General features: G+C 37.3%; 1 protein-coding gene across 3 annotated transcripts in view; it reads right to left on the reverse strand.

The window, feature by feature from the left end:
* Positions 1-21,006, reverse strand: part of EPHA6 (EPH receptor A6) — a gene marked incomplete at its 3' end in the record, with an annotated part of 858,431 nt that overhangs the window by 204,461 nt on the left and 632,964 nt on the right. For all 3 annotated transcript variants that reach the window (XM_079923297.1, XM_079923296.1, XM_079923295.1), the window contains one exon: positions 18,115-18,300. In XM_079923297.1, the coding sequence (XP_079779423.1) occupies positions 18,115-18,300 (186 nt within the window). The remainder of the gene's footprint in view (positions 1-18,114; positions 18,301-21,006) is intronic.

Raw genomic sequence — 21,006 nt, forward strand, 5'->3', positions numbered from 1 at the left:
TAAGTCATCCACCCGTTTTGAGGGTTTTTTTTGATATATGGTGTGTGAAAGTAGTCCAATTTGATTCTTTTGCATGCAGATGTCTAGTTTTTCCAACATCATTGATAAAAGAGGCTGTCTTTTCTCCACTGTGTATTCTCACCTTTCTGTCATATATTAATTGACCATGTAAGTGTGGGTTTATTTCTGGGCTCTCTATTCTGTTCCTTTGATCTATGTGTCTGTTTTTGTGCCAGTATCATACTGCTTTGATTATTATAGCTTTGCAGTATAGTTTGGAATCAGGGAGCATGACACCTCCAGCTTTGTTGTTCTTTTTCAGGATTGCTTTTGTTATTTGGGGTCCTTTGTGATTCCATATAAATTTTAGAATTTTTTGTTCTAGTACTCTGAAAAATGCTGCTGGTATTTTGATAGAGATTGCATTAAATCTGTAGATTGCCTTGGGCAGCATGGGTATTTTAACAACATTAATTCTTCCAATCCATGAGCATGACACAGCTTTCCATGTGTTTTTGTCACACTTTCAATTTTTTTACCAATGTCTGAAAGTTTCAAGAATACATCTTATACCTCAAATTTTTCCTAGATATTTTATTCTTTTTAAAAAATTTATTTAAAAAATAATTACCTTTTTATTGAGGTATAGTTAATTAACCATATTACATTAGTTTCAGGTGTACAACATAGTAATTTTTATAGATTATACTCCATTTATAGTTACTATTAAATATTGGCTATATTCTCTGTGCTGTATAATATATCCTTGTAGTTTATTTATTTCAAACATAGTAGTTGGTACCTCTTAATCCCCTATCCGTATCTTGACTTTCCACTCTTGCCTTTCCCCATTGTAACCACTAGTTTGTTTTCTATATCTGTGAGTCTGTTTCTTTTCTGTTATATTCACTAGTTTGTTTTATTTTTTAGATTCCACATATAAGTGATAACATACAGTATTTGTCTTTCTCTGTCTGACTTAATTCACTAAGCATAATACCCTCCAGGTCCATCCATGTTGTTGTAAATGGCAACATTTCATTCTTTTTTTTTTATAACTGAGTAGTATTCCACTATATAAATACAACATATCTTCTTTATCCATTCATCTGCTGATGGACACTTAGGTTGTTTTCTTATCTTGGTTATTGTAAATAATGCTGCTATGAACATTGGGTTGCATGTATCTTTTCCAATTAGTGTTTTTCTTTTCTTTGTATATATACCCAGGAATGGAATTGCTACATCATATGGTAGTTTTACTTTTACTTTTTTAAGGAACATCCATACCGTTTTTCACAGTGGCTGCACCAATTTACATTCCCACCAACAGTGTACAAGGGTTCCCTTTTCTCCACATTCTTGCCAACATTTGTTATTTATTTATTTTTTTTGGTGATAGCCATTCTGACAGGTATGAGGTGATATCTCATTGTGGTTTTGATTTGCATTTCTCTGATGATTAACAATGTTGAGCATCTTTTCACGTGCCTGTTGACTATCTGAATGTCTTCCATGTCTATTCAGGTCTTCTGTTTATTGTTTAACTGGTTTGGTTTTTTTGACACTGAGTTGTATGAGATGTTTATATATTTTGGATATTAACCCCTTATTGGTCATATCATTTGCAAATGGTTTCTCTCATTAAGTAGGTGGTCTTTTTGTTTTGCTGATGGTTTCCCTTGCTGTACAAAAGCTTTTAAATTTAATTAGGTCCCATTTGTTTATTATTACTTTTGTTCCCTTTGCCTTAGGAGACAGATCCAAAAAATATTGCAATGATTTACATCAAAGAGTGTTCTTTTTTTTCGAGTTTTATGGTTTCAGGTCTTACCTTACCTAAGGTTTTTAATCCATTTTGAGTCTATTTTTGTAGATGGTGTGAGAGGTTCTAATTTCATTCTTTTACATGTAGCTGTCCAGTTTTCCCAGCACCACTTATTGAAGAGACTGTCTTTTCTCCATTGTATATTTTGCCTCCTTTGTTGTAGATCAATTGACCATAAGTGTGTTGGTTTATTTCTGAGCTCTCAATTATGTTCTATGGATCTATGTGTCTGTTTTTGTGCCAGTACAATACTGTTTTTGATTACTGTAGCTTTGTAGTATAGTCTGAAGTGAGAAGTATGATACTTCCAGTTCTGTTCTTCTTTCTCTAGATTGTTTTGGCTATTTGGGGTTTTCTGTGTTTCCATACAAATTTTAAAATGATTTGTTCTAGGGATTGGATTAAATCTAAAGATTTCCTTGGGTAGTGTGGGTATTTTAGCAATATTAATTCTTCCAATCCAAGAACACAGTATATCTTTCCATCTGTGTCAACTTCAATTTCTTTCATCGTGTCTTATAGTTTTGTGAGTACATGTCTTTTACCTCCTTAGGTAGGTTTATCACTAGGCATTTTATTCTTTTTAATGTGATTGTAAATGGGATTGTTTCCTTAATTTATCTTTTTAGTAGTTCATTGTTAGTGTATAAAGTGCAACAGATTTCTGTATATTAATTTTGTATCCTGCAACTTTACTGAATTCATTGATGAGCTCCAGTAGGTTTTTTGTGGCCTCTTTAGGATTTTCTATGCATAGTATCACATCATCTGCAAACAGTGACAGTTTTACTTCTTCCTTCCCAATTTGGTTTCCATTCATTTCTTTTACTTGCCTGATTTTTGTGGCTAGGACTTCTAATACTATGTTGAATAAAATGTCAAGAATGGGTGTCCTTGTCTTGTTCCTGATCTTAGAGGAAATGCTTTCAGCTTTTCACCTTTGTGTATGATGTTAGCTGTGGGTTTATCATATATGACCTTTATTGTGTTGAGGTATGTTCCCTCTATACCCATTTCCTAGAAAGTTTTTATCATAAATGGATGTTGAATTTTTTCAAAAGCTTTTCCTGCATCTATTGAGATGATCATATGGTTTTTATTCTTCAGGTTGTTAATGTGGTATATCACAAAGATTGATTTGCAGATATTGAAAAATCCTGCATCCCTGGGTTGAGTCCCACTTGATCATGGTCCTTTTGGTTTATTGTTGGATTTGGTTTGCAAATATTTTGTTGAGGATTTTTGCATGTATTTTCATCAGTGATATTAGCCTGTAATTTTTTTTTTGTGGTATCTTTTGTCTGGTTTGGGTATCAGGGTGGTACTGGCCTCATAGAATGAGTTTGGAAGCATTCTTTTCCCTGCAAAGTTTGGAATTTTGGAATAGTTTGAGAAAGATTGGTGTTAACTCATCTCTAAATATTTGTTAGAATTCACCTGTGACGCCATCTGGTCCTAGACTTATGTTTGTTAGGAGTTTTTTTTTTTTTTTTAATTACTGATTCAATTTCACTACTGGCAGTTGGTCTGTTCATATTTTCTATTGCTTCTTGGTTCAGTCTTGGGAGAGTAGTGGGGCTGGGCCATGAGGCAGCTTGTTATGGGACACTGGGGGGCCTGGGGCTAGTACTGGCCCACTGGTGGGAAAAGTGGAATCCTGGGGTCTGGCCACAGGGCCCAGGGATCCCAGAGCTGCTGTTGGACTGCTGGTGGGTGGGACCTGTTCTTGACACAGCTGGCTTTGGGGTTTGGGGTGTCCCAAAGTTCATGTTGGCCTGCTGATGGGTGGAATTGTTCTTGCAATGGCAGGCTGCAGGGCTACAGTTGTCCTGGGGCTGGTGTCTGCCAGCTGGCAGGTGGACCTGTATCCCAGGGTCTCTGGCTTCAGGGCCCTGGGGGTCCTGGGCCTAGCATCTGTGCAGTGGTGTGTGGTGCCAGGTCCTGAGCTCTCTGGTGGGCAGGATCATGTCCCATGGAAGACTTTCTAAGATCAGCAGGGGGATCTAACCCAGGCTCTTTTCAAATTACTGCTTCTGCCCTGGGTCCTGGAGCATGTGACATTTTGGTGCTCCCTTTAAGAGTGGAGCCTTTATTTCCACAGCTCTCTGATCTCCTGAAAGTAAACCCCACTGGCCTTCAAAGCCTTCACAGCCAAGTGTTCTGGGGGATCCTCTTTCTGGAGCAGGTCCCCCAGGCAAGGGAGCCTGATTTTGGCCTCAGACACCATGTTCCTTGGGGAGAACCTCTGCAATTGTAATTATTCTCCCGTTAGCGGGTTGCTATCCTTAGTGTTATGTTTGTGTTCTTTTCTTTTTGTGTGTGTGTATCTATTATAGGTTTTTGGTTTGTGGTTACTTTGAGGTTCATATATAACAACTTATATACATATGTGATTATTTTAAGTGACGATCTCTTAAGGTTCAATGCATTCTGACCGCCCTATATTTTTACACCCTCCTCTATGTTTGATGTTTTTGACATAATGTTCTACATCTTTTTGTTTTGTGTATCGTTTATTGTCTATTGTGGATAGACACTGTTTTCCCACTTTTGTCTTTTAACCTTCTTACTGGCTTTATAAGTGGATGATCTACTGTATATTTTCCTTTACCAATGAGTTTTTCCCTTTTGTAATTTTCATATTTCTTGCTGTGGTCTTCTCTTTTCCATTTAGAGAAGTCACTTTAACATTTCTTGTAAAGCTGGTTTAGTGGTGCTAAACACTTCTAGCTTTTGCTTTTCTGTAAAACTCTTTATCTCTCCTTCAAATCTGAACAACAGCCTGGCCAGGCAGAATCTTCTTGGTTGTAGGTTTTTGCTTTCATCACTTTAATACATCGTACCACTCCATGCTTACCTGCAAAGTTTCTGCTGGTAAGTCAGTTGATAGTCTCATGGGACTTCCCTTGTAAGTAACTAGTATCTGTTCTCTGGCTGCTTTTAAGATTCTCTCTTTATATGCGATTTTAATGATAATGTGTCTTGGTGTGGACCTCTTTAGATTCATCTTGTTTGAGCCTCTTTGTGCTTCCTGGACTTGGATGTCTGTTTCCTTCCCCAGGTTAGGGATGTTTTCAGCTATTATTTCTGCAAATAATTTCTTTGCTCCTTTCTCTCTTTCTTCTCCTTCTGGGACCCCTATAATGCAGATGTTAGTATGCTTGGAGTTGTCTCAGGGGCCTCTTAAACTATCCTTGCTTAAAGTTTTTTTTTTTCCCTGTTCAGCTTGGGTGATTTCCACTAATCTGTCTTCCACATTGCTGATCCATTTCTCTGTATCATTTAAACTACTGTTTATTTCTTCTAGCATATTTTAAAATTTCAGTTATTTTATTCTTTAGCTTTGTTCGGTTCTTCTTTATATTTTAGAACTCTTTGTTGAAATTCTCACTGTGTTCTTCTCCTGAAATCAGTGAGCATCTTAATGATTATTACTTTGAAGTCTTTATTGGGTAGGTTGAAGGGATTAAAATTTGACTTCAAAAGGGATTTGCTCCATCCATACCAGCTTCTCTACCAATGATTTTTTCTTTCTGCTTTCCTAGCCAGTTCTCAATATCTTAATTAATAAGAAGAATAGGTTCCTGTAATTAGACTGAAGGGTGGGCCTCCTTAGCAATTAAGAATTTCCCTTGTAGCTAAAATCTGGGAAATATTTCAGAGAACTGGTAGCATTATTTTAGTTTTAGCAACTGTTTCATTTGGCCCATCTTATTAAAAACAGTAATTTTAAGCTTTACAAGTTGTATGATTAAAACTTTCATTATTTGATAAAGGTAGTCTTCCAGGTTTTTTTACTTGGAGTTACTTGGTGTGAAATACTTTCTGAGTCTGTTATCCATCACCTAGAAACACTGTTTCTAGGTATGACCTAGAAACATTGTTTCACTGAGGCAGAAAAATTTGGAACGTTAGAGCTGACATAAGGGAGGCTTTTGTTTTTGTTTTAGTAAATTTATTTAGCTAACATGTAAGAAATACTTATATTAATTATAAATCTTCTTTTAGGGAAATAACTAGTTTCTCTATTTCTTGGAACAAACTAAGAAATCCTGCTAAGGCTCACCCTTGCATCTTCCTCTTTTTAAGCCACCCTTCCTTTTGCTTGAGTTTCTCCAGCAGCCTTATACTTCCTATCCAGACCTATGTTCCCTAGGCAATATCCTGGAATTTCTTGCAATGAGATATTATCTACATTAAAGGAATCATTAAATCACAGAAACTCCAGCTAATGGAAGGCATTTTTGTATACTTTCATTCCAGTGTAATGGAATACTTCAGTGATTAGGTATATGAAATAGGGACAAAGTCACAGAGGTGCCATAGCTTTCTGTATTTATGGATTGCTGTACCAACTACAATACCATGTCCCATATATGGCTTTGCCAAAATGAAAACTGAGCTTATTTCAAGAGAATCATGCCATTAATGTTTAGGGGAAAGGTCAATGCATTATTTTCAGGCCCAAGAATCCTGAAATAGCCATTGCATCTGAATGAAAAGGAGAAAAAAAATCACTGACGTCTTTGGCTGACATTTGTGAGGAGTGGGAAATGAATAAATTCACTCACAGTGATTGATGTAACCTAATAGAAAGGTCAATAAATTCACATCATTCTGTTGCTGCATCTCAATCATGAGTGTCTAAGTTGTGCCTACTTTTATTTCTCAGGCTGAGGAAACACACTATCATATTTCTTCACCCATTCCGAAGTTGAGATTGAGTGTTATAACATATAAGATATAGACTAGGTAATGTGCTCCTACTCTGAAGTTGATTCTGGTACAGTAGAAAAAGACATGCTCCTAAAACATTATAATGTAACATATATAGTTAAAATTTCATGGGAGAAAAACAGGTAAAATATGATTGCTGTTCAGAGGAAGGAGAAATTACAAAAGTACAGAGAAGCACAATTCTGAGAAAAGCTGCCAATTTCACATAAATGTAACTGACATTAGAGAATGTTCAAATTTAAAATTGGGCTTGAAGTCCTTGAAAAATTAGGTTCCTTCTTTCCTTTACTTTCTTCCCCCTTTCTTTTTATTCTACCCCTATCCTTTCCTTCCTTTTCCTTCTGTCTTACAATTTTCCTTCATTCATATGAACTTAGTGTTTACTGTATGCTCAGCACCATGCTAGGCACCACAATAAATAAAATAAAGACTATCCTCAAGATATCACGGCCTCCCCAAATCCCCATTCCAATATAACATAGGATTTCTCCCTCTATCCAAAAGCAAGTAATATAAAATATGCATGGGGGGGGGGTATGTATCAGAGATTTGGGAGGAGGGAGCTTGAGGGGCGAGTAAGATGAAGCTAGAATAAAAAATTAAGATTAAATGGAGAGGGACTTCCCTGGTGGCACAGTGGTTGAGAATCCGCCTGCCAGTACAGGGGACGTGGGTTCAAGCTCTGGTCGGGGAAGATCCTGCATGCTGCGGAGCAACTAAGCCTGTGCGCCACAACTACTGAGTCTGTGCTCTAGAGCCCGTGTGCCACAACTACTGAAGCCCGTGTGCCTAGAGCCCGTGCTCCACAACAAGAGAAGCCACTGCAATGAGAAACCTGCCCGCCGCAACAAAGAGTAGCCCCGCTTGCAGCAACTAGAGAAAGCCCGCGCACAGCAACAAAGACCCAATGCAGCCAAAAATAAGTAAACAAATTTATTTTAAAAAAAGAAAGATTAAATGGAGAATATGGGGTGGCAAGTACACTGAGTTTAACCCTTAATTAACAGGAAATTAAGGGTCATCAGAAACCAAATGAATGGCAGGATAGTTTTTCCCTACTAATGGGCAGTGGCTGGGCTGCTGGAGCCTCTACAAGGGCTGTGGGCAGGAAATGTGAAGGTAAGAGGGAGCCTTAACAGGCATAAAACACAGTGCAGATGCTGCATTGCTCTCCCAGAAAAAAACTCACGGTCATTGCAAAAGGGTGCAGAGGTCCTAATATTATAGGGTAAGAGTTAAGAAACAGTAGACTTTTGGGTCATACATATAAATGATAATTATAGCACAACATGTTAAGTGCAATGTAGATATCTACCAGTATAAAGATTAAGAAAAGATGTTTCATATAAGCTGAGTCATCCCTCATAAGTAGAGTTTGCTGGTTAAGGGCGATGGGGCTGTGGGAAAGAGAGGAATTTCCAAGAAGAGGGCCAAGTATGATCAAATATGATCAGTCACTGATTCACTGAACTATTCATTTGAATATTTCATTTGAAATATGAATCACATAGTGATTTACTGTTAATAGAATATAAACTGAGGTAGAGAAGGCAGGAAATAAGGCTAAAGATATGCTGTGAGTGAAGTCCAATCTTTAGAACCTTGAATTTCTATATACAGTGGCATGAATTTTGTCCTGTGGGTGAAGGAAAGCCATTGAAGGATTCTAAGCAAGGAAAGAAAGTTAAAAATGAGGAAAAACAGGCTTGTACCTAAAAAAAAAAAAAAAAAAAAGAATTCAACAAATGGTGGTGAAATTTTCCATATGAAAAGAAAGAAAGAAAAAAAAAAAGAACCTTGACCCATTCTTCACAGTTTATGCAAAAATAATTCAAAAGGGATCATAGACCTATATGTAAAACTTCTAGAGGTGAGTAGAAGAGAGTCTTTGTGACTTTGGACTAGGTAAAGAGTTTCTTGATACCACACAGAGAAGCACAATCCATGAAAGAAAAAAGTAAAAAAAATTAGACTTTATCAAAATTAAAAACACTTAGTCTGCTAAAGACACTCTTCATGGAATAGAAAAACAAGCTACAAACTGGAAAAATATCTACAAATCACATTTCTGACAAAGAACTGTATCCAGAAAATATTTAAAAAAAAAAAACTTTTAGAACTCAACATTAAGAAAAAACAACCCAATGAAAGAAAATGGGTAAAAATCTGAAGACACACTTTACCAAAAAAGATATATGGATAGCGAGTACACATATGGAAAGATGATCAAAATCAACAGACATAGGAAATGCAAATTAAAATGACAGTAAGATACCAATATAGACTCACTAAAATGGCTAATTAAAAAAAAATGACAGTATCAAGCATTGCTGATGATGCAGAGTAACTGAAACTCTCATTAATTACTAGTGGAAATGTAAAATGGAACATCCAGTTTGGAAAACAGTTTGGCAGTTTCTTAGAAAATTAAACATATATTTACCATTGGATCTAGTCACTCCACACCTAGGTATTTCTCCAAGATAAATAGAAATATGTGTTTACACAGAGACTTACACATGAATGTTCTTATCAGTTTTATAAATCATCATCCAAACTGGAAACAACCCAGATGTCCTTCAACCGCTGAATGCAGAACCAAACTGATGGTACATCATACAGAGGAGTACTGCTCAGCAACAACAAAGAGGCATGAATCTCAAGTGCATTCTGCTAAGAGAAAGAAGCCAGGTCTGAAAGGCTACTTATTGTGTAATTCCATTTACAGAACATTCTGAAACGCAGTTCTTCCTTAAAGAAATGTTTCGATTAATAAATATAGAAGGAAAGAGACAAATAGAAAAATCACCATTAAAATATGACAGTAGTAATTGTTGCAGGCAAGATCTGCTATGGATGATAAAATTAATGGGAAAAAGTCTGAGGAAAAACAGGATATTTGCATAGTCTAATCTCCTCCCAAATATACATTAACTACAAGAGGGGAAAAGTAATTTTTCAGTAACTTTCTAGGAGACACCACCTTAACCAAGTGACCCCTGTTAACATCCCCAGGAATAATGCACGTGGACATGATGTACCCTCGGATATAATGCATAAAGAGGGTATGCAACTTTTGTGATGTTCCTGCCAAAAATTCATAACCACAAATTGAATCATGAAAAAACAACGGACACACACAAACTAATGGACATTTTACAAATCACTGACTAGTAGTTTTGAAAACTGTCAAGGTCATGAAAGACAAGGGAAGACTGAAGAATTGCACAGATTAAACGCAGACTGGACTAAGGAGATGCACTAAGTAATGCAATGTGGGATCCTGGATGAGTCCTAGAAGAGAGAAAGGACACTAGTGGAAAAGCTGATAAAATCTGAATAAAAGTCTGTAGTTAAGTAAATAGTACTGTACAGATGTTTGTTTCCTGGCACTGATAATAGTCCTATGCTTATGTAAAATACATCAGGGGAAACAGTGAGAGTTATATTGGAACTTTATTATTTGAATAACTTTTCTTGTAAGTCTGAAATTATATCAAGGTGAAAATTTAAGGAAAGTTATAGTAATATATTCCCACAACAACAAAACAAGCATTAAGATATTCATCAAGGGATTAAGTAAGGACACTGATAGATTTCCATTCATTACTGTGAGAAAATTTTTTAAATCAGAAATCACATATACAAGGGGCCAATAATTTTCTAAATCAGAAATCACATACACAAGGAGCCAATAATCATTTTAAGGGGCCAATAATCATTTTCAGTGATTAAGATTCCTACTGGTCTTTATTCACTCCTATCAATACATAAGACCATTAGGAACTTGGTGAAAAAGTTCCTAAGTAATGACTGGTTACTTTACCTTGCAGCCTGGAAGGATGGTACTCATTCTCCTGAGTTTATGGATGCAAATTAATGTCTATGACATGGATTTATCTATAGCCCTTCTCAAATTTGGAGCCATCAAACTCTTTACCAGAACAAATTGCATCATTCTTTCCAAATGATTTGGAAAGAATTTTCACTTTTGAAATGAGTAAGATTTCACCCTCTAGATGGCTCTATTCAATTTTATTTAGATGTATTAAAAGGCAATATTATGTATGCATAAAGTTGTTTTTATATTCTCTTTCCTCTCCTAGTTCTTACAGTGTTATATTCAGACTGAGCAACCTGTTACTAGAATTTTTAAACTGATACTTCTTATTATAGTCTACCCAATAATTAGCAGGCTGGCTTAGGAAAGAGAGAGAACCACAGGAAGGAGACAGTAAGTTAGAAGTAGATCTAGGGAGGTGATTAGAGTGAATGACCTTGAGAAAACTCAGATACTTAAACAGTGAAGAGACAAGAATAAATTCCTTCTGAATACAGGGGAAGTTTATTCTCTCTTGTAAAGAGAGAAGTACACTCTGGCAGAAAGAAAATAAGCTGGTGATCAGAGTAGCCCTAGTGCTGGTTGAACAGTGTGATACACAGGGCCACCAGACTACGTCATTTTGTTACTGTTTCTCAGAGTCACACTTGGTTCATTTTCTATTTATCCATATGTATACATTATAATTCCAAGTGGCAAATACTTTGCAGTAGATCTCCTGAGACTCCGTTAGACTCCAGAAACTGCATAAGAATAATTCATCACTAATTTCCGTAAACAGTAAATAGTAAAGATGGTAGGAGAAGAGAGAAAAATCTCTATTTCTTCTCTTTTTGTTGCCTCTCAACTTTCCTTTTCCCTCGGGTTGCATCTCTTCCTACTTTCATGCTATCAACTCTTTTCCTCATTTATCAACAGTGCTCTTTGGGGCAGCAGCTTCTGTCCTGATCTCCAGGTTCTCTTGTGTTCTTAGTAATACCCACAATCTTTCTAACCTTTCCTAATCAGTTTTCTTTCACACTTTTCTCAAGAGCCAGTTCAAATATTCACCAACACCTCAGGTCCTCTACCTATCACCTCAGCAAATGATCTAGCCTTGTACATGACTGAAAAAAGGAAGGCAGGTAACTCCAAAGGCAGCTGGGTCTTCTAGCTACCAACAGTCTTTGCATACCATAGTTATCTTTGTACCCGTTTAGGGTCAGTTTGGTACATTTTCTTCCAGTGCCTCAGGGATTTAGAAAAGAAAGAATACATGGGAAAATGAGAATAAGTTTTGAGATGATTTTGTCATTTAGTATGAAAGCAATCTAGGATTTAAGAGGGATGGTGGAGAATGAAACCAGAGAAAGAAGACCCAGGGACCTGACCCAGGAGGGCAGGTGTTTTGACTTTCTTATCCATTGCCAAATACCTAATGCTTAGAAAAGTGCTGGAGCATAGTAGTTAGGCACATAATAAATATTACTTAAATGAATAAATGATTTAAAGAATGCTAAGCATTTGGAATCTAAGTAAGAAATGAACACAATCTAATTGCTTTTTTTTTTTTTTTTTTTTTTAGCGGTACGCGGGCCTCTCACTGTTGTGGCCTCTCCCGTTGTGGAGCACAGGCTCCGGACGCGCAGGCTCAGCGGCCATGGCTCACAGGCCCAGCCGCTCCGCGGCATGTGGGATCTTCCCAGACCGGGCACGAACCCGTGTCCCCTGCATCAGCAGGCGGACTCTCAACCACTGCGCCACCAGGGAAGCCCTAATTTGCATTTTTTAAGCTATCAGTCTGACTGCAGTGCACACATGCCTCACTCACTCTAAAGTCCACTGCAATCTTGGCCTTGATTCTCACAGTGGGCTGTGTCCTCCTAGTTTCTCCATCCAATAGATGCTTCTCAATCCTTATTTTATTTGGCTTCCCAGCTCATTTTATGCTAATGACCCATCTTTCATTCTTAGAGATCTGTCCTCCTTCCAGGTTGTTCTGTCTGTCTCTTTCATAAGCTTTTCTTTTTAAGTCAGCCTGTTAGGGCTAGTTCTCCTCAACCTTCTGGGTAATTTCATCCTCCCGATGGCTTCAACTACTGATCACCACCCATCATTTGCACCCGCACACCAGAATCCTACCCAGGCTTCAGAGGCTTCCTGGAAGTCTTTAAATGTCCAAGACACTTCCAACTTATCACATCCAAATCAGAATTCATTGTTAACCCTCCAAATCTGTTATTTCTCCATAATTTCCTTTCCATCTCCCTGCTTATGTAAACCAGAAGCTTGGAAGTCATCCAAAACCATCCCCATTCCCTCAATCCCCACATATAATCAGTCACTCAAGTCTCCTAATTTAACCTTGGAAACAGCTCTTGAATCTATTTCTTCTCTTTATCTTTCTCATCATTTTTCACTTGGATTACTATAGTAGCCTCCTTACTGTTTTACCTGCCTCTAGTTTTTTCTTTCAATATGTAATTCACACTGTTATTACTTAACTCCAGCTGTTTTCAATGCTGCCCCAACATGCCACATTCTTTCTTAGCACAAGGGTTCAGAACTTATTGTTTCCTCTGCCTGGAGTACTACCCTGCCAAACCCTAGCATGGCTTGCTCCTTCACTTCACTCAGGTTTGTTCTCTGTATCTAAAATTATATTGATATATTTAGATTTCTTTTTGTTTCCTCCAGCAGGTAAAAGCTCTGTCTTTTTCACTACTCTATTACCAGTGATTAGAAGAGTTGGCACCCAATAAATATTCTCTGAATAAAATAATGAATAAGTTAATGAATAATTGTATCCAAAATAGCCCATGCCACACCATATTGGGAAATACTGGCCTACTTGTTTGTTGCTCCCAGTAGACTGGAGCCAACCGGTGAGCTTCTCAAGAGCACTGAGACCTTTTTTTCTCTATCTCTAGGTTTTAATAAGCAGTAGTGTCTGACACCTTGGTGGTGCTCAGTAAATGTTTCTAGGAAAACAAAGCAAAGTAAAACAAAACTCTTAACCTACCTCAGCTAGTTGAGTAGCTGAATTTCACAAAGAAGTCTAATTTCTTTCATTAGAATCAGTTTCACAGAATGTTATACTCCCTTCAACATATATTCCAAATATCCAAACCTTGATTTTGCTTACAGCAAAATTTTACCTATACTTTTCTACTTTACAGACTGTAAGATAAACACTTTATTAAAGGCACTTTTTGTTTCTTCCTGATCACCAATACGAACCTGACATTATAATAAAGTTGGAGGTGGGGTGGTAAGTTATTACTGGCACAAACTTTCCTTACCAACATCTCATGACTCTTTCTTTTGGCACAGGAATGAAATACAAACATGTTAGGGTTAGATGTGACCTTTCTTGTTTTGTAGTACAATCTGAACTTTTCAATCTTTTGTGCAGAGGAAAATATCGAGGCTTAAAGACACTGAATAACTTGCACAAGACCCTGTGTCAAGTAGCAGAATATACAAGCAGGTGGAGAGGCAGCTATCATATTGGTGGCAACTGTAATAGTGGAAATCTTGGAGAATGTATTACTTGACAAGTAAAATGCAATTCTGGGACTGGAGAAACAGTTCTTGTGTATTTATTGTCTATTTGACTGACCTGAATCTACTCTCTGACTTAGAGTCCATGTGGACCCATCAAAATTATTTGGAAGGAACCCTCAATATTCTGGAATATTTAAAGATGGTTTGTGCAGGCCCAGTACTTTGTGTTATAGATTCTATGCTGTTCTAGAGTCCTTAGCAATGTCCCATGATAAAATAAATTTATGTTTGGGAATTTGTTTGATATCCTGATTGACTTCTATTATTCCTCACTGGATTTATGATTTATTTGAGACGTAGTTAGTATACCTACATTTAGTTGTTACCTAAGCTGGGAGGTAGGCACTTCATTCTTTCTCCTTTTGGTTCTTCCATATCATCATGAATTCAAACTGTAGGGCCCCATCTTCTAGAGTGTGGTTACTGCATTGTGTTTATCATTTAACCACAATTCTTATCTTTTTATAGAAGGTAGCACTTTCTCTTTTGGATATGTAGTTAATGACACTTGTGTATACATCACCTGTTACAAACTGCTACTATCCATGGTACTAATAGCTACAAGTCTGTTCTCTAACTGATGGTTTCTATTTGCTTCTTGGAGAAAATGTATGTGCTAAGCAAATGGTTTAGCTGGATTAATCTCTTTCTATATCAGTTGCTTCTTAATAGGTTAATGAAATTGTGATGTGTGTCAAACAGATAGGTTCAACTTTTATCTGACACACTTTCTATATAATACAGCTTTTAATCATTTAACTTTGAAGTTTATAATAAAAGTAGTTATATGCACAGGTATGAAAGAGCAAAAGTGTTTCCAAGAACTTTATCATATGTATCTCTCGGCAATAAAACCTATAGGTAAGATAAAAATTATGCATATTAAGAATTTATTAAAGAATCTGATGAAGATTTTGATCTATAATTTTGCATTACCTGCAACTGAGAGTCAGTGCATTTATTTCTCAGAACCCCAGGATAATCTACTAACATGACTGTATAAACCTATACTGCATCTTTATCTTTGTCAGTATTATCTTTTATGCAATATGATAGTCCTTAGGGAGCATTATTTGCTAGCTATCTCTTAGCCACTTAAGGGTAATCTTGGAACAATTACCGTGTATTTATGGGAATGAGGCATTCATTTATTTATTGCCTTTCTCTTAAAAATCCCATAGCATTTGCAAGAAGATAACAGTATAAATACGCCCACTTGTCTTTGCGGCAATTACTCCTTTCCCCATCTCCACCACCCACCTCAGCATCACCACAACACCCTTATGTGGGGCTCATACTTACAAGTTAAAACTACAATGATTATTGCCACTCAAAAGCATATTGAATCTATCCTTTCTCAATTAGCCTTTCTTTTCTTTTCTTATCTTTTCTCTCGTTCTTTTTCTTTTTCTTAAAATGGAATAAGGACCTTCACCTAGGAATCATACAAATTGGGCTACGTAAGGGTCACTGGTCCCAATTTTACACAAGATTGTTAGAGATGTAAAGCAATCACTGTGTTAGTTGTTTGAATGTCTTTGTGAAATAAACTGAGTATTTCAAACTGCCAGACAAGTGCCATAGATTATCTTATTAAACCTCTTCAGTTGATTTAGAATAATTCCTACTACTTCATAGGGCCAAATTACATATAATATTATATAGATAGATAATAAAACACATAGGGATACATGAATAATTCACAGAATGTGATTTATCAAAGGTAGAAAATAAATATCTGATCTGAATTTATTGTTAGATATTTATTTCCAGATATTTCATGCATAAATACTCATACGAGGACTTCAACAGCATACTTAAATTATTTTAAATGCTTTGCAAAGGTTCATAATCCAACTTTAAAATTATCTTTTTCATTCCAGAGAGATATAAAACAGAAGGAATAACTTGAAATGTTCATGCTAAATTAATGACAAGGATGCCAGAAAATATAAAAGAAATAATTAATATGTTGTTTCCTCTCTCTCTTTTAGATTAGTATTTTTGCTAGGTATTGTGGCATATCTGGATCTCTCCAAATTTTACATAAGAGGTAGTTCATTCCACTCATTTAAATATTTTCCTTATTTTAAAAAAAGTATTGTGTTATTTTATTCAGATTGTCATTTATTTAATGCTATTTAATTCAGATAAGGCAAAGTGTAAAACTCTGACTTATTCACTGTGATACAGCAAAATAAAAAGCAAAGAAACAAAAAATCCCATGGGTCTGTCAAACAGACAGACCTCAGTTTGAACATCAGTCATACCACTTACTATGGGTTAGAGGTCCTTATGTGGGTTAATTCACCCGTTTGATATTCAATATCCTTCAGTGAATACTGAAGGTTCAGCAGATATGCATAAGAGTTGCCATGAGAATGAAATGGTAAACTATAGTACCAATAACAGCTACCATTTAATGCGGCTTACTATGAGTCACATGCTATGCTAAATGCTTTATACATTTATAAAATTAAACCTTACAGCATTCCTATTGGGTAGGACTTTTTTTGGCCCCATTTTACAGTGTGGAAGTAAACAATAGAGATGTTAAATCGTCTACCTAAAACTTCACAAGACTTCAGTGGTAGGAGTGGAATTCTAACTGATGTCCATCTGTTTCGTTACCTACTGCTGTGTAATAAACTATCCAAAATGGAGCGGCTTAAAACAACAACCATTTTATTATCTCTCATGATTTTACGGGTTGATTGGACTGAGCTGGGTGGATACTTTGCTCCACAAAATATCATCTGCAGCTGCAGCCATCTGGCAGTAGAAGTAGGGGCTGTAACGTCTGAGATGGTTCTTTACAAAGTTGGCACTCAGTGCTGACTATCTGCTGGGAGCTCTTGTAGAGCTGTTGTTGACTAGAATGCCTCAGTTCTCCTCTTTGCAGTTCTGTGTGTGGCCTCACCATATGTACTGGCTTTGCTCAACATTGGAGACTAAGTTACATGACAGAGTGTTCCAAGAGGATAAGGTCCAGTGTACAAATATGTAAGATGCTTCAACTTGTATCACACTTGTTAATGTCCCACAGGCCAAGGCTAGTCACATGGACAAGTCCACAATCAATGTGGGAGAGAACAACACAAGGGCATGAATACTGGAAGGTTCTACTAAGGCCACTAAAGTAACAGCCCATGGCAACAGCTGAAATCAAAAGCAAACTTTTGCGTCCTCCAAACTATCATGGCTATCAGTAATTTTCTGCTCTCCTTGGATAGCATGTTGGCCAATGCATTGTGAGAAGGACTTTGGAGTTTCAGACACAGAGTCAGTTAAATGTTTTTGGTAAGCTTTTACACTTTCCTTCTTCCAAATATAACATGAAATTTCAATTTCATCTAAATGGTTTTAAAAGAAATTTCAGTTTTACAAAAGAAAAATGCATCTCAAAGAGATTATTTTTATGAGTTTATAATGCCATACTATATTGAGTTTTATGTTATAACTCATTAGTGAATAAAATAAGGAGAAATATTAAGTTATGCCTTATCATTATTCAAATAAAAGCGAATAGATTGCAATCTATTTCTTAGATGATATGATTAGTTTTGGATTTCTGAGGAACTTTTTTCCCAAAGGAATGGTTTTGATCCCACTATTTCTGTAAAAACTGGATTTTTATTTCAGAAATTGTAATGCTTTTCTTCATTTTATATAAATTGAAATAATACAGCTCTAATGGCATTTATGTAGGTAGGTTCCATAAAGAACTTTTTATTTAAAAGTTTTCTTTAGATAAAGCATTCTATATTTGTATATGACATTTATTTACAAACAGAACTATTTTACCTTAATGACCCCAAATATTTTAACTGTTTCTCCTATTAATATTGAAATTTAGGCAGGTTCAGAAGAAGTGAATTGCTTACAGAAATTAGGAAAAAATATATAACCCTTTACCTTGATTTATTATTTCAAGTTAAATTAGCAAATGATTTACAGGTAATAAAAAAACATTTCAAAGCTGTTTGGTGACCAATGCAAACTCTGATAATGTCATAGACTAATATCAAGACTCCAAGGGACAATATCTGAAGATGATATCTGAACTAAGTTATCCCCTAAATGGCTGTGATATTGCTATTAAGCTTTTTTTTTTATTTAAGGAATTGAGACAGATATATAAAAGAAGAATATCAGTACTTACTTTTTGTGACAACACCTTCTAAGCGAATGATATTTGGGTGGTCAAACTGACCCATGATACTTGCTTCTCTTAAAAAATCTCTTCTTTGCCGATCCATGTGGCCACCTTTCAAAGTTTTGATGGCAACTGGGATCTCTCTTTTCCCTGGTGTTTTCAAACGCCCACTACAGACTTCTCCAAATTCACCTTAAAATATGAACAAAAGTAGTTAGAGAAACAGAATACTTATATTCCAGAAAAATTGAATTGTCACAAAGTACCATCTTTTTGTTTTTTAAGATGATGACTCTCAAGTGTGCCATTTTTACACAGAGATCTCTTCCTTAAAAATTAAACTTGTAATGACAATATGTCTGATCAGCATCATTTGTAATGAATAATGAAATGCATTTTCATATACTGTACCACAGGAACTTCCATTGATAGATATCCCTGATCTGCTGAGAAATTATGGCAGGCAGAATGGGTGATGCTAATGTAATTCTACAGAAAAGCAATCACTCCATAACATTTCCTGTTCCTGTTCTCAATACTGATATATGGGCCAAATTCCTGCTCTTTTCAGGGAATCCATCAGGCATATGTAGTTGATTTGATTGCACAGGCATATGTCTGGGCTTCACTGCCATTAGAAATCAATGCTAGGGTCAACTGGTATATGAACATATTGAAAAGACCACACTATAATTATAGTTAATTATAATTAACTATAATTACTTACTATAGTTGAGTTCACACAGGTTAAATTACATGTCACATGGTTTGAATACAAATACAGTAAGATTATCTACAGTTCAGCAATGGCTCCAATGGATAGATTAAAAAACAGCCAAATATTTATCATGAATTTACTACATATATATCCAGTGCTAGAGTGCTGTGGATTCCAAAGAAGTATAAGAGCTGGTCTTTGTTCTTTGTAGCTTATAATCTAGAAGGAGAATTTAGATGAAACATTGAAACACTTAGGAACCTAAGAACCAATCCATGCAAATGTTGTATTATTTAAGTAAGAACAATGGGAGCTGCAAGACTTCCTGGAGGAGGTGGAAACTTTTGCTGGAACTTGAATGATGGTTAGGATTCAGATATTCAAGAAAACTAGCAACATTCCAGACAGGAGTATATGGAGTGAGGGAAGTGAAGACAAAGTTTCAATGGTCAGAAACAGTAAAGAGAATGACACGGACGTAGGGCAGTAAGGAGACAAGGTTGACTAGAGGGGTTATTGAGGGAAGGACGGTCAGAGACTTCTCAGTGCAATGCAGTAAATTCAATAAAGCTTGAGATTTCATATTTAATTTTTCTATGGTCAATTCCCTGCATTTACTTAAAAGCATGATGCTTGATCCCCAATTTATTCATCTATAAGTGAATATAATAATGAAACCTTTTGTAATTCTATAATGTTCCTTCCCCATAAGGATACTGGGAAGATCAAAAGTGATAATGCATATAAAACTGCTTACAAACTGTAAAGTACTATTTATGTGCTTTAAGTTATATAAATCTTTGGAAAGGTGAAAGAAATAAAAATTAAAATATCTTCAGTTGGTTTATTAGCTAGCAGTTCTGGCCAGTAGCTCGATTCTATGTAAGTTTAAGTGTAGAGGATCAAATTAAATTTTTGCAGCATCACAGATTATCCATATTTTCTTTGAACCAATTCATTACAGTCAACTAAATGTTGACTATTCATGAATATTAATTATATTTCGGTATAGATGTTAAGATGTTTTTCTAAATGAAAAAAAACTAGAAAGGAAATAAGCCAAAACTTTGCCTCCTAAATTATGTGTAAACACGTCCATTAGAAATAAAAAGCAGGACGAGGGGAAGACGGCGGAAGAGCAAGATGCGGAGATTACCTTCCTCCCCACAGATATACCAGAAATACATCTACACGCAGAACAACTCCTACAGAACACCTACTGAACGCTGGCAGAAGACCTCAGACCTCCCAAAAGGCAAGAAACTCCCCACGTACCTGGGTAGGGCAAAAGAAAAAAAGAAAAAACAGAGACAAAAGAATAGGGACAGGACCTGCACCAGTGGGAGGGAGCTGTGAAGGAGGAAAGGTTTCCACACACTAGGAAGGCCATTCGCGGGCGGAGACTGCGGGTGGCGGAGTGGGGGAGCTTCGAGGCCGCAGAGAGCGCAGCAACAGGGGTGCGGAGGGCAAAGTGGGGAGATTCCCGCACAGAGGATCGCTGCCGACCGGCACTCACCAGCCCGAGAGGCTTGTCTGCTCACCCTCCGGGGTGGGCGGGGGCTGGGAGCTGAGGCTCGGGCTTCCGTCGGGGGCACAGGGAGAGGACTGGCGGTGTGAACACAGCCTGAAGGGGTTAGTCCACCACGGCTAGCCGGGAGGGAGTCCAGGAAAAGGTCTGGAGCTGCCGAAGAGGCAAGAGACTTTTTCTTCCCTCTTTGTTTCCTGGTGCACGAGGAGAGGGGATTAAGAGCACCGCTTAAAGGAGCTCCAGAGATGGGTACGAGCCGCGGCTAAAAGCGCGGACCCCAGAGACAGGCAGGAGAAGCTAAGGCTGCTGCTGCCGCCACAAAGAAGCCTGTGTGCGAGCACAGGTCACTCCCCTCACCTTCCTTCCGGGTAGCCTGTGCAGCCCGCCACTGCCAGGGTCCCGGGATCCAGGGACAACTTCCCCAGGAGAACGCACGGCGCACCTCAGGCTGGTGCAACGTCACGCCGGCCTCTGCCACCGCAGGCTCACCCCACACTCCGTGCCCCTCCCTCCCACCGGCCTGAGTGAGCCAGAGCCCCCGAGTCAGCGGCTCCTTTAACCCCGTCCTATATGAGCGAAAACAGACGCCCTCCGGCGACCTACACTTAGAGGCGGGGCCAAATCCAAAACTGAGCCGCTGGGAGCTGTGAGA

This window comes from Stenella coeruleoalba (assembly GCF_951394435.1).
Source record: "Stenella coeruleoalba genome assembly, chromosome: 5".
NCBI classification, from domain to species: Eukaryota; Metazoa; Chordata; class Mammalia; order Artiodactyla; family Delphinidae; genus Stenella; species Stenella coeruleoalba.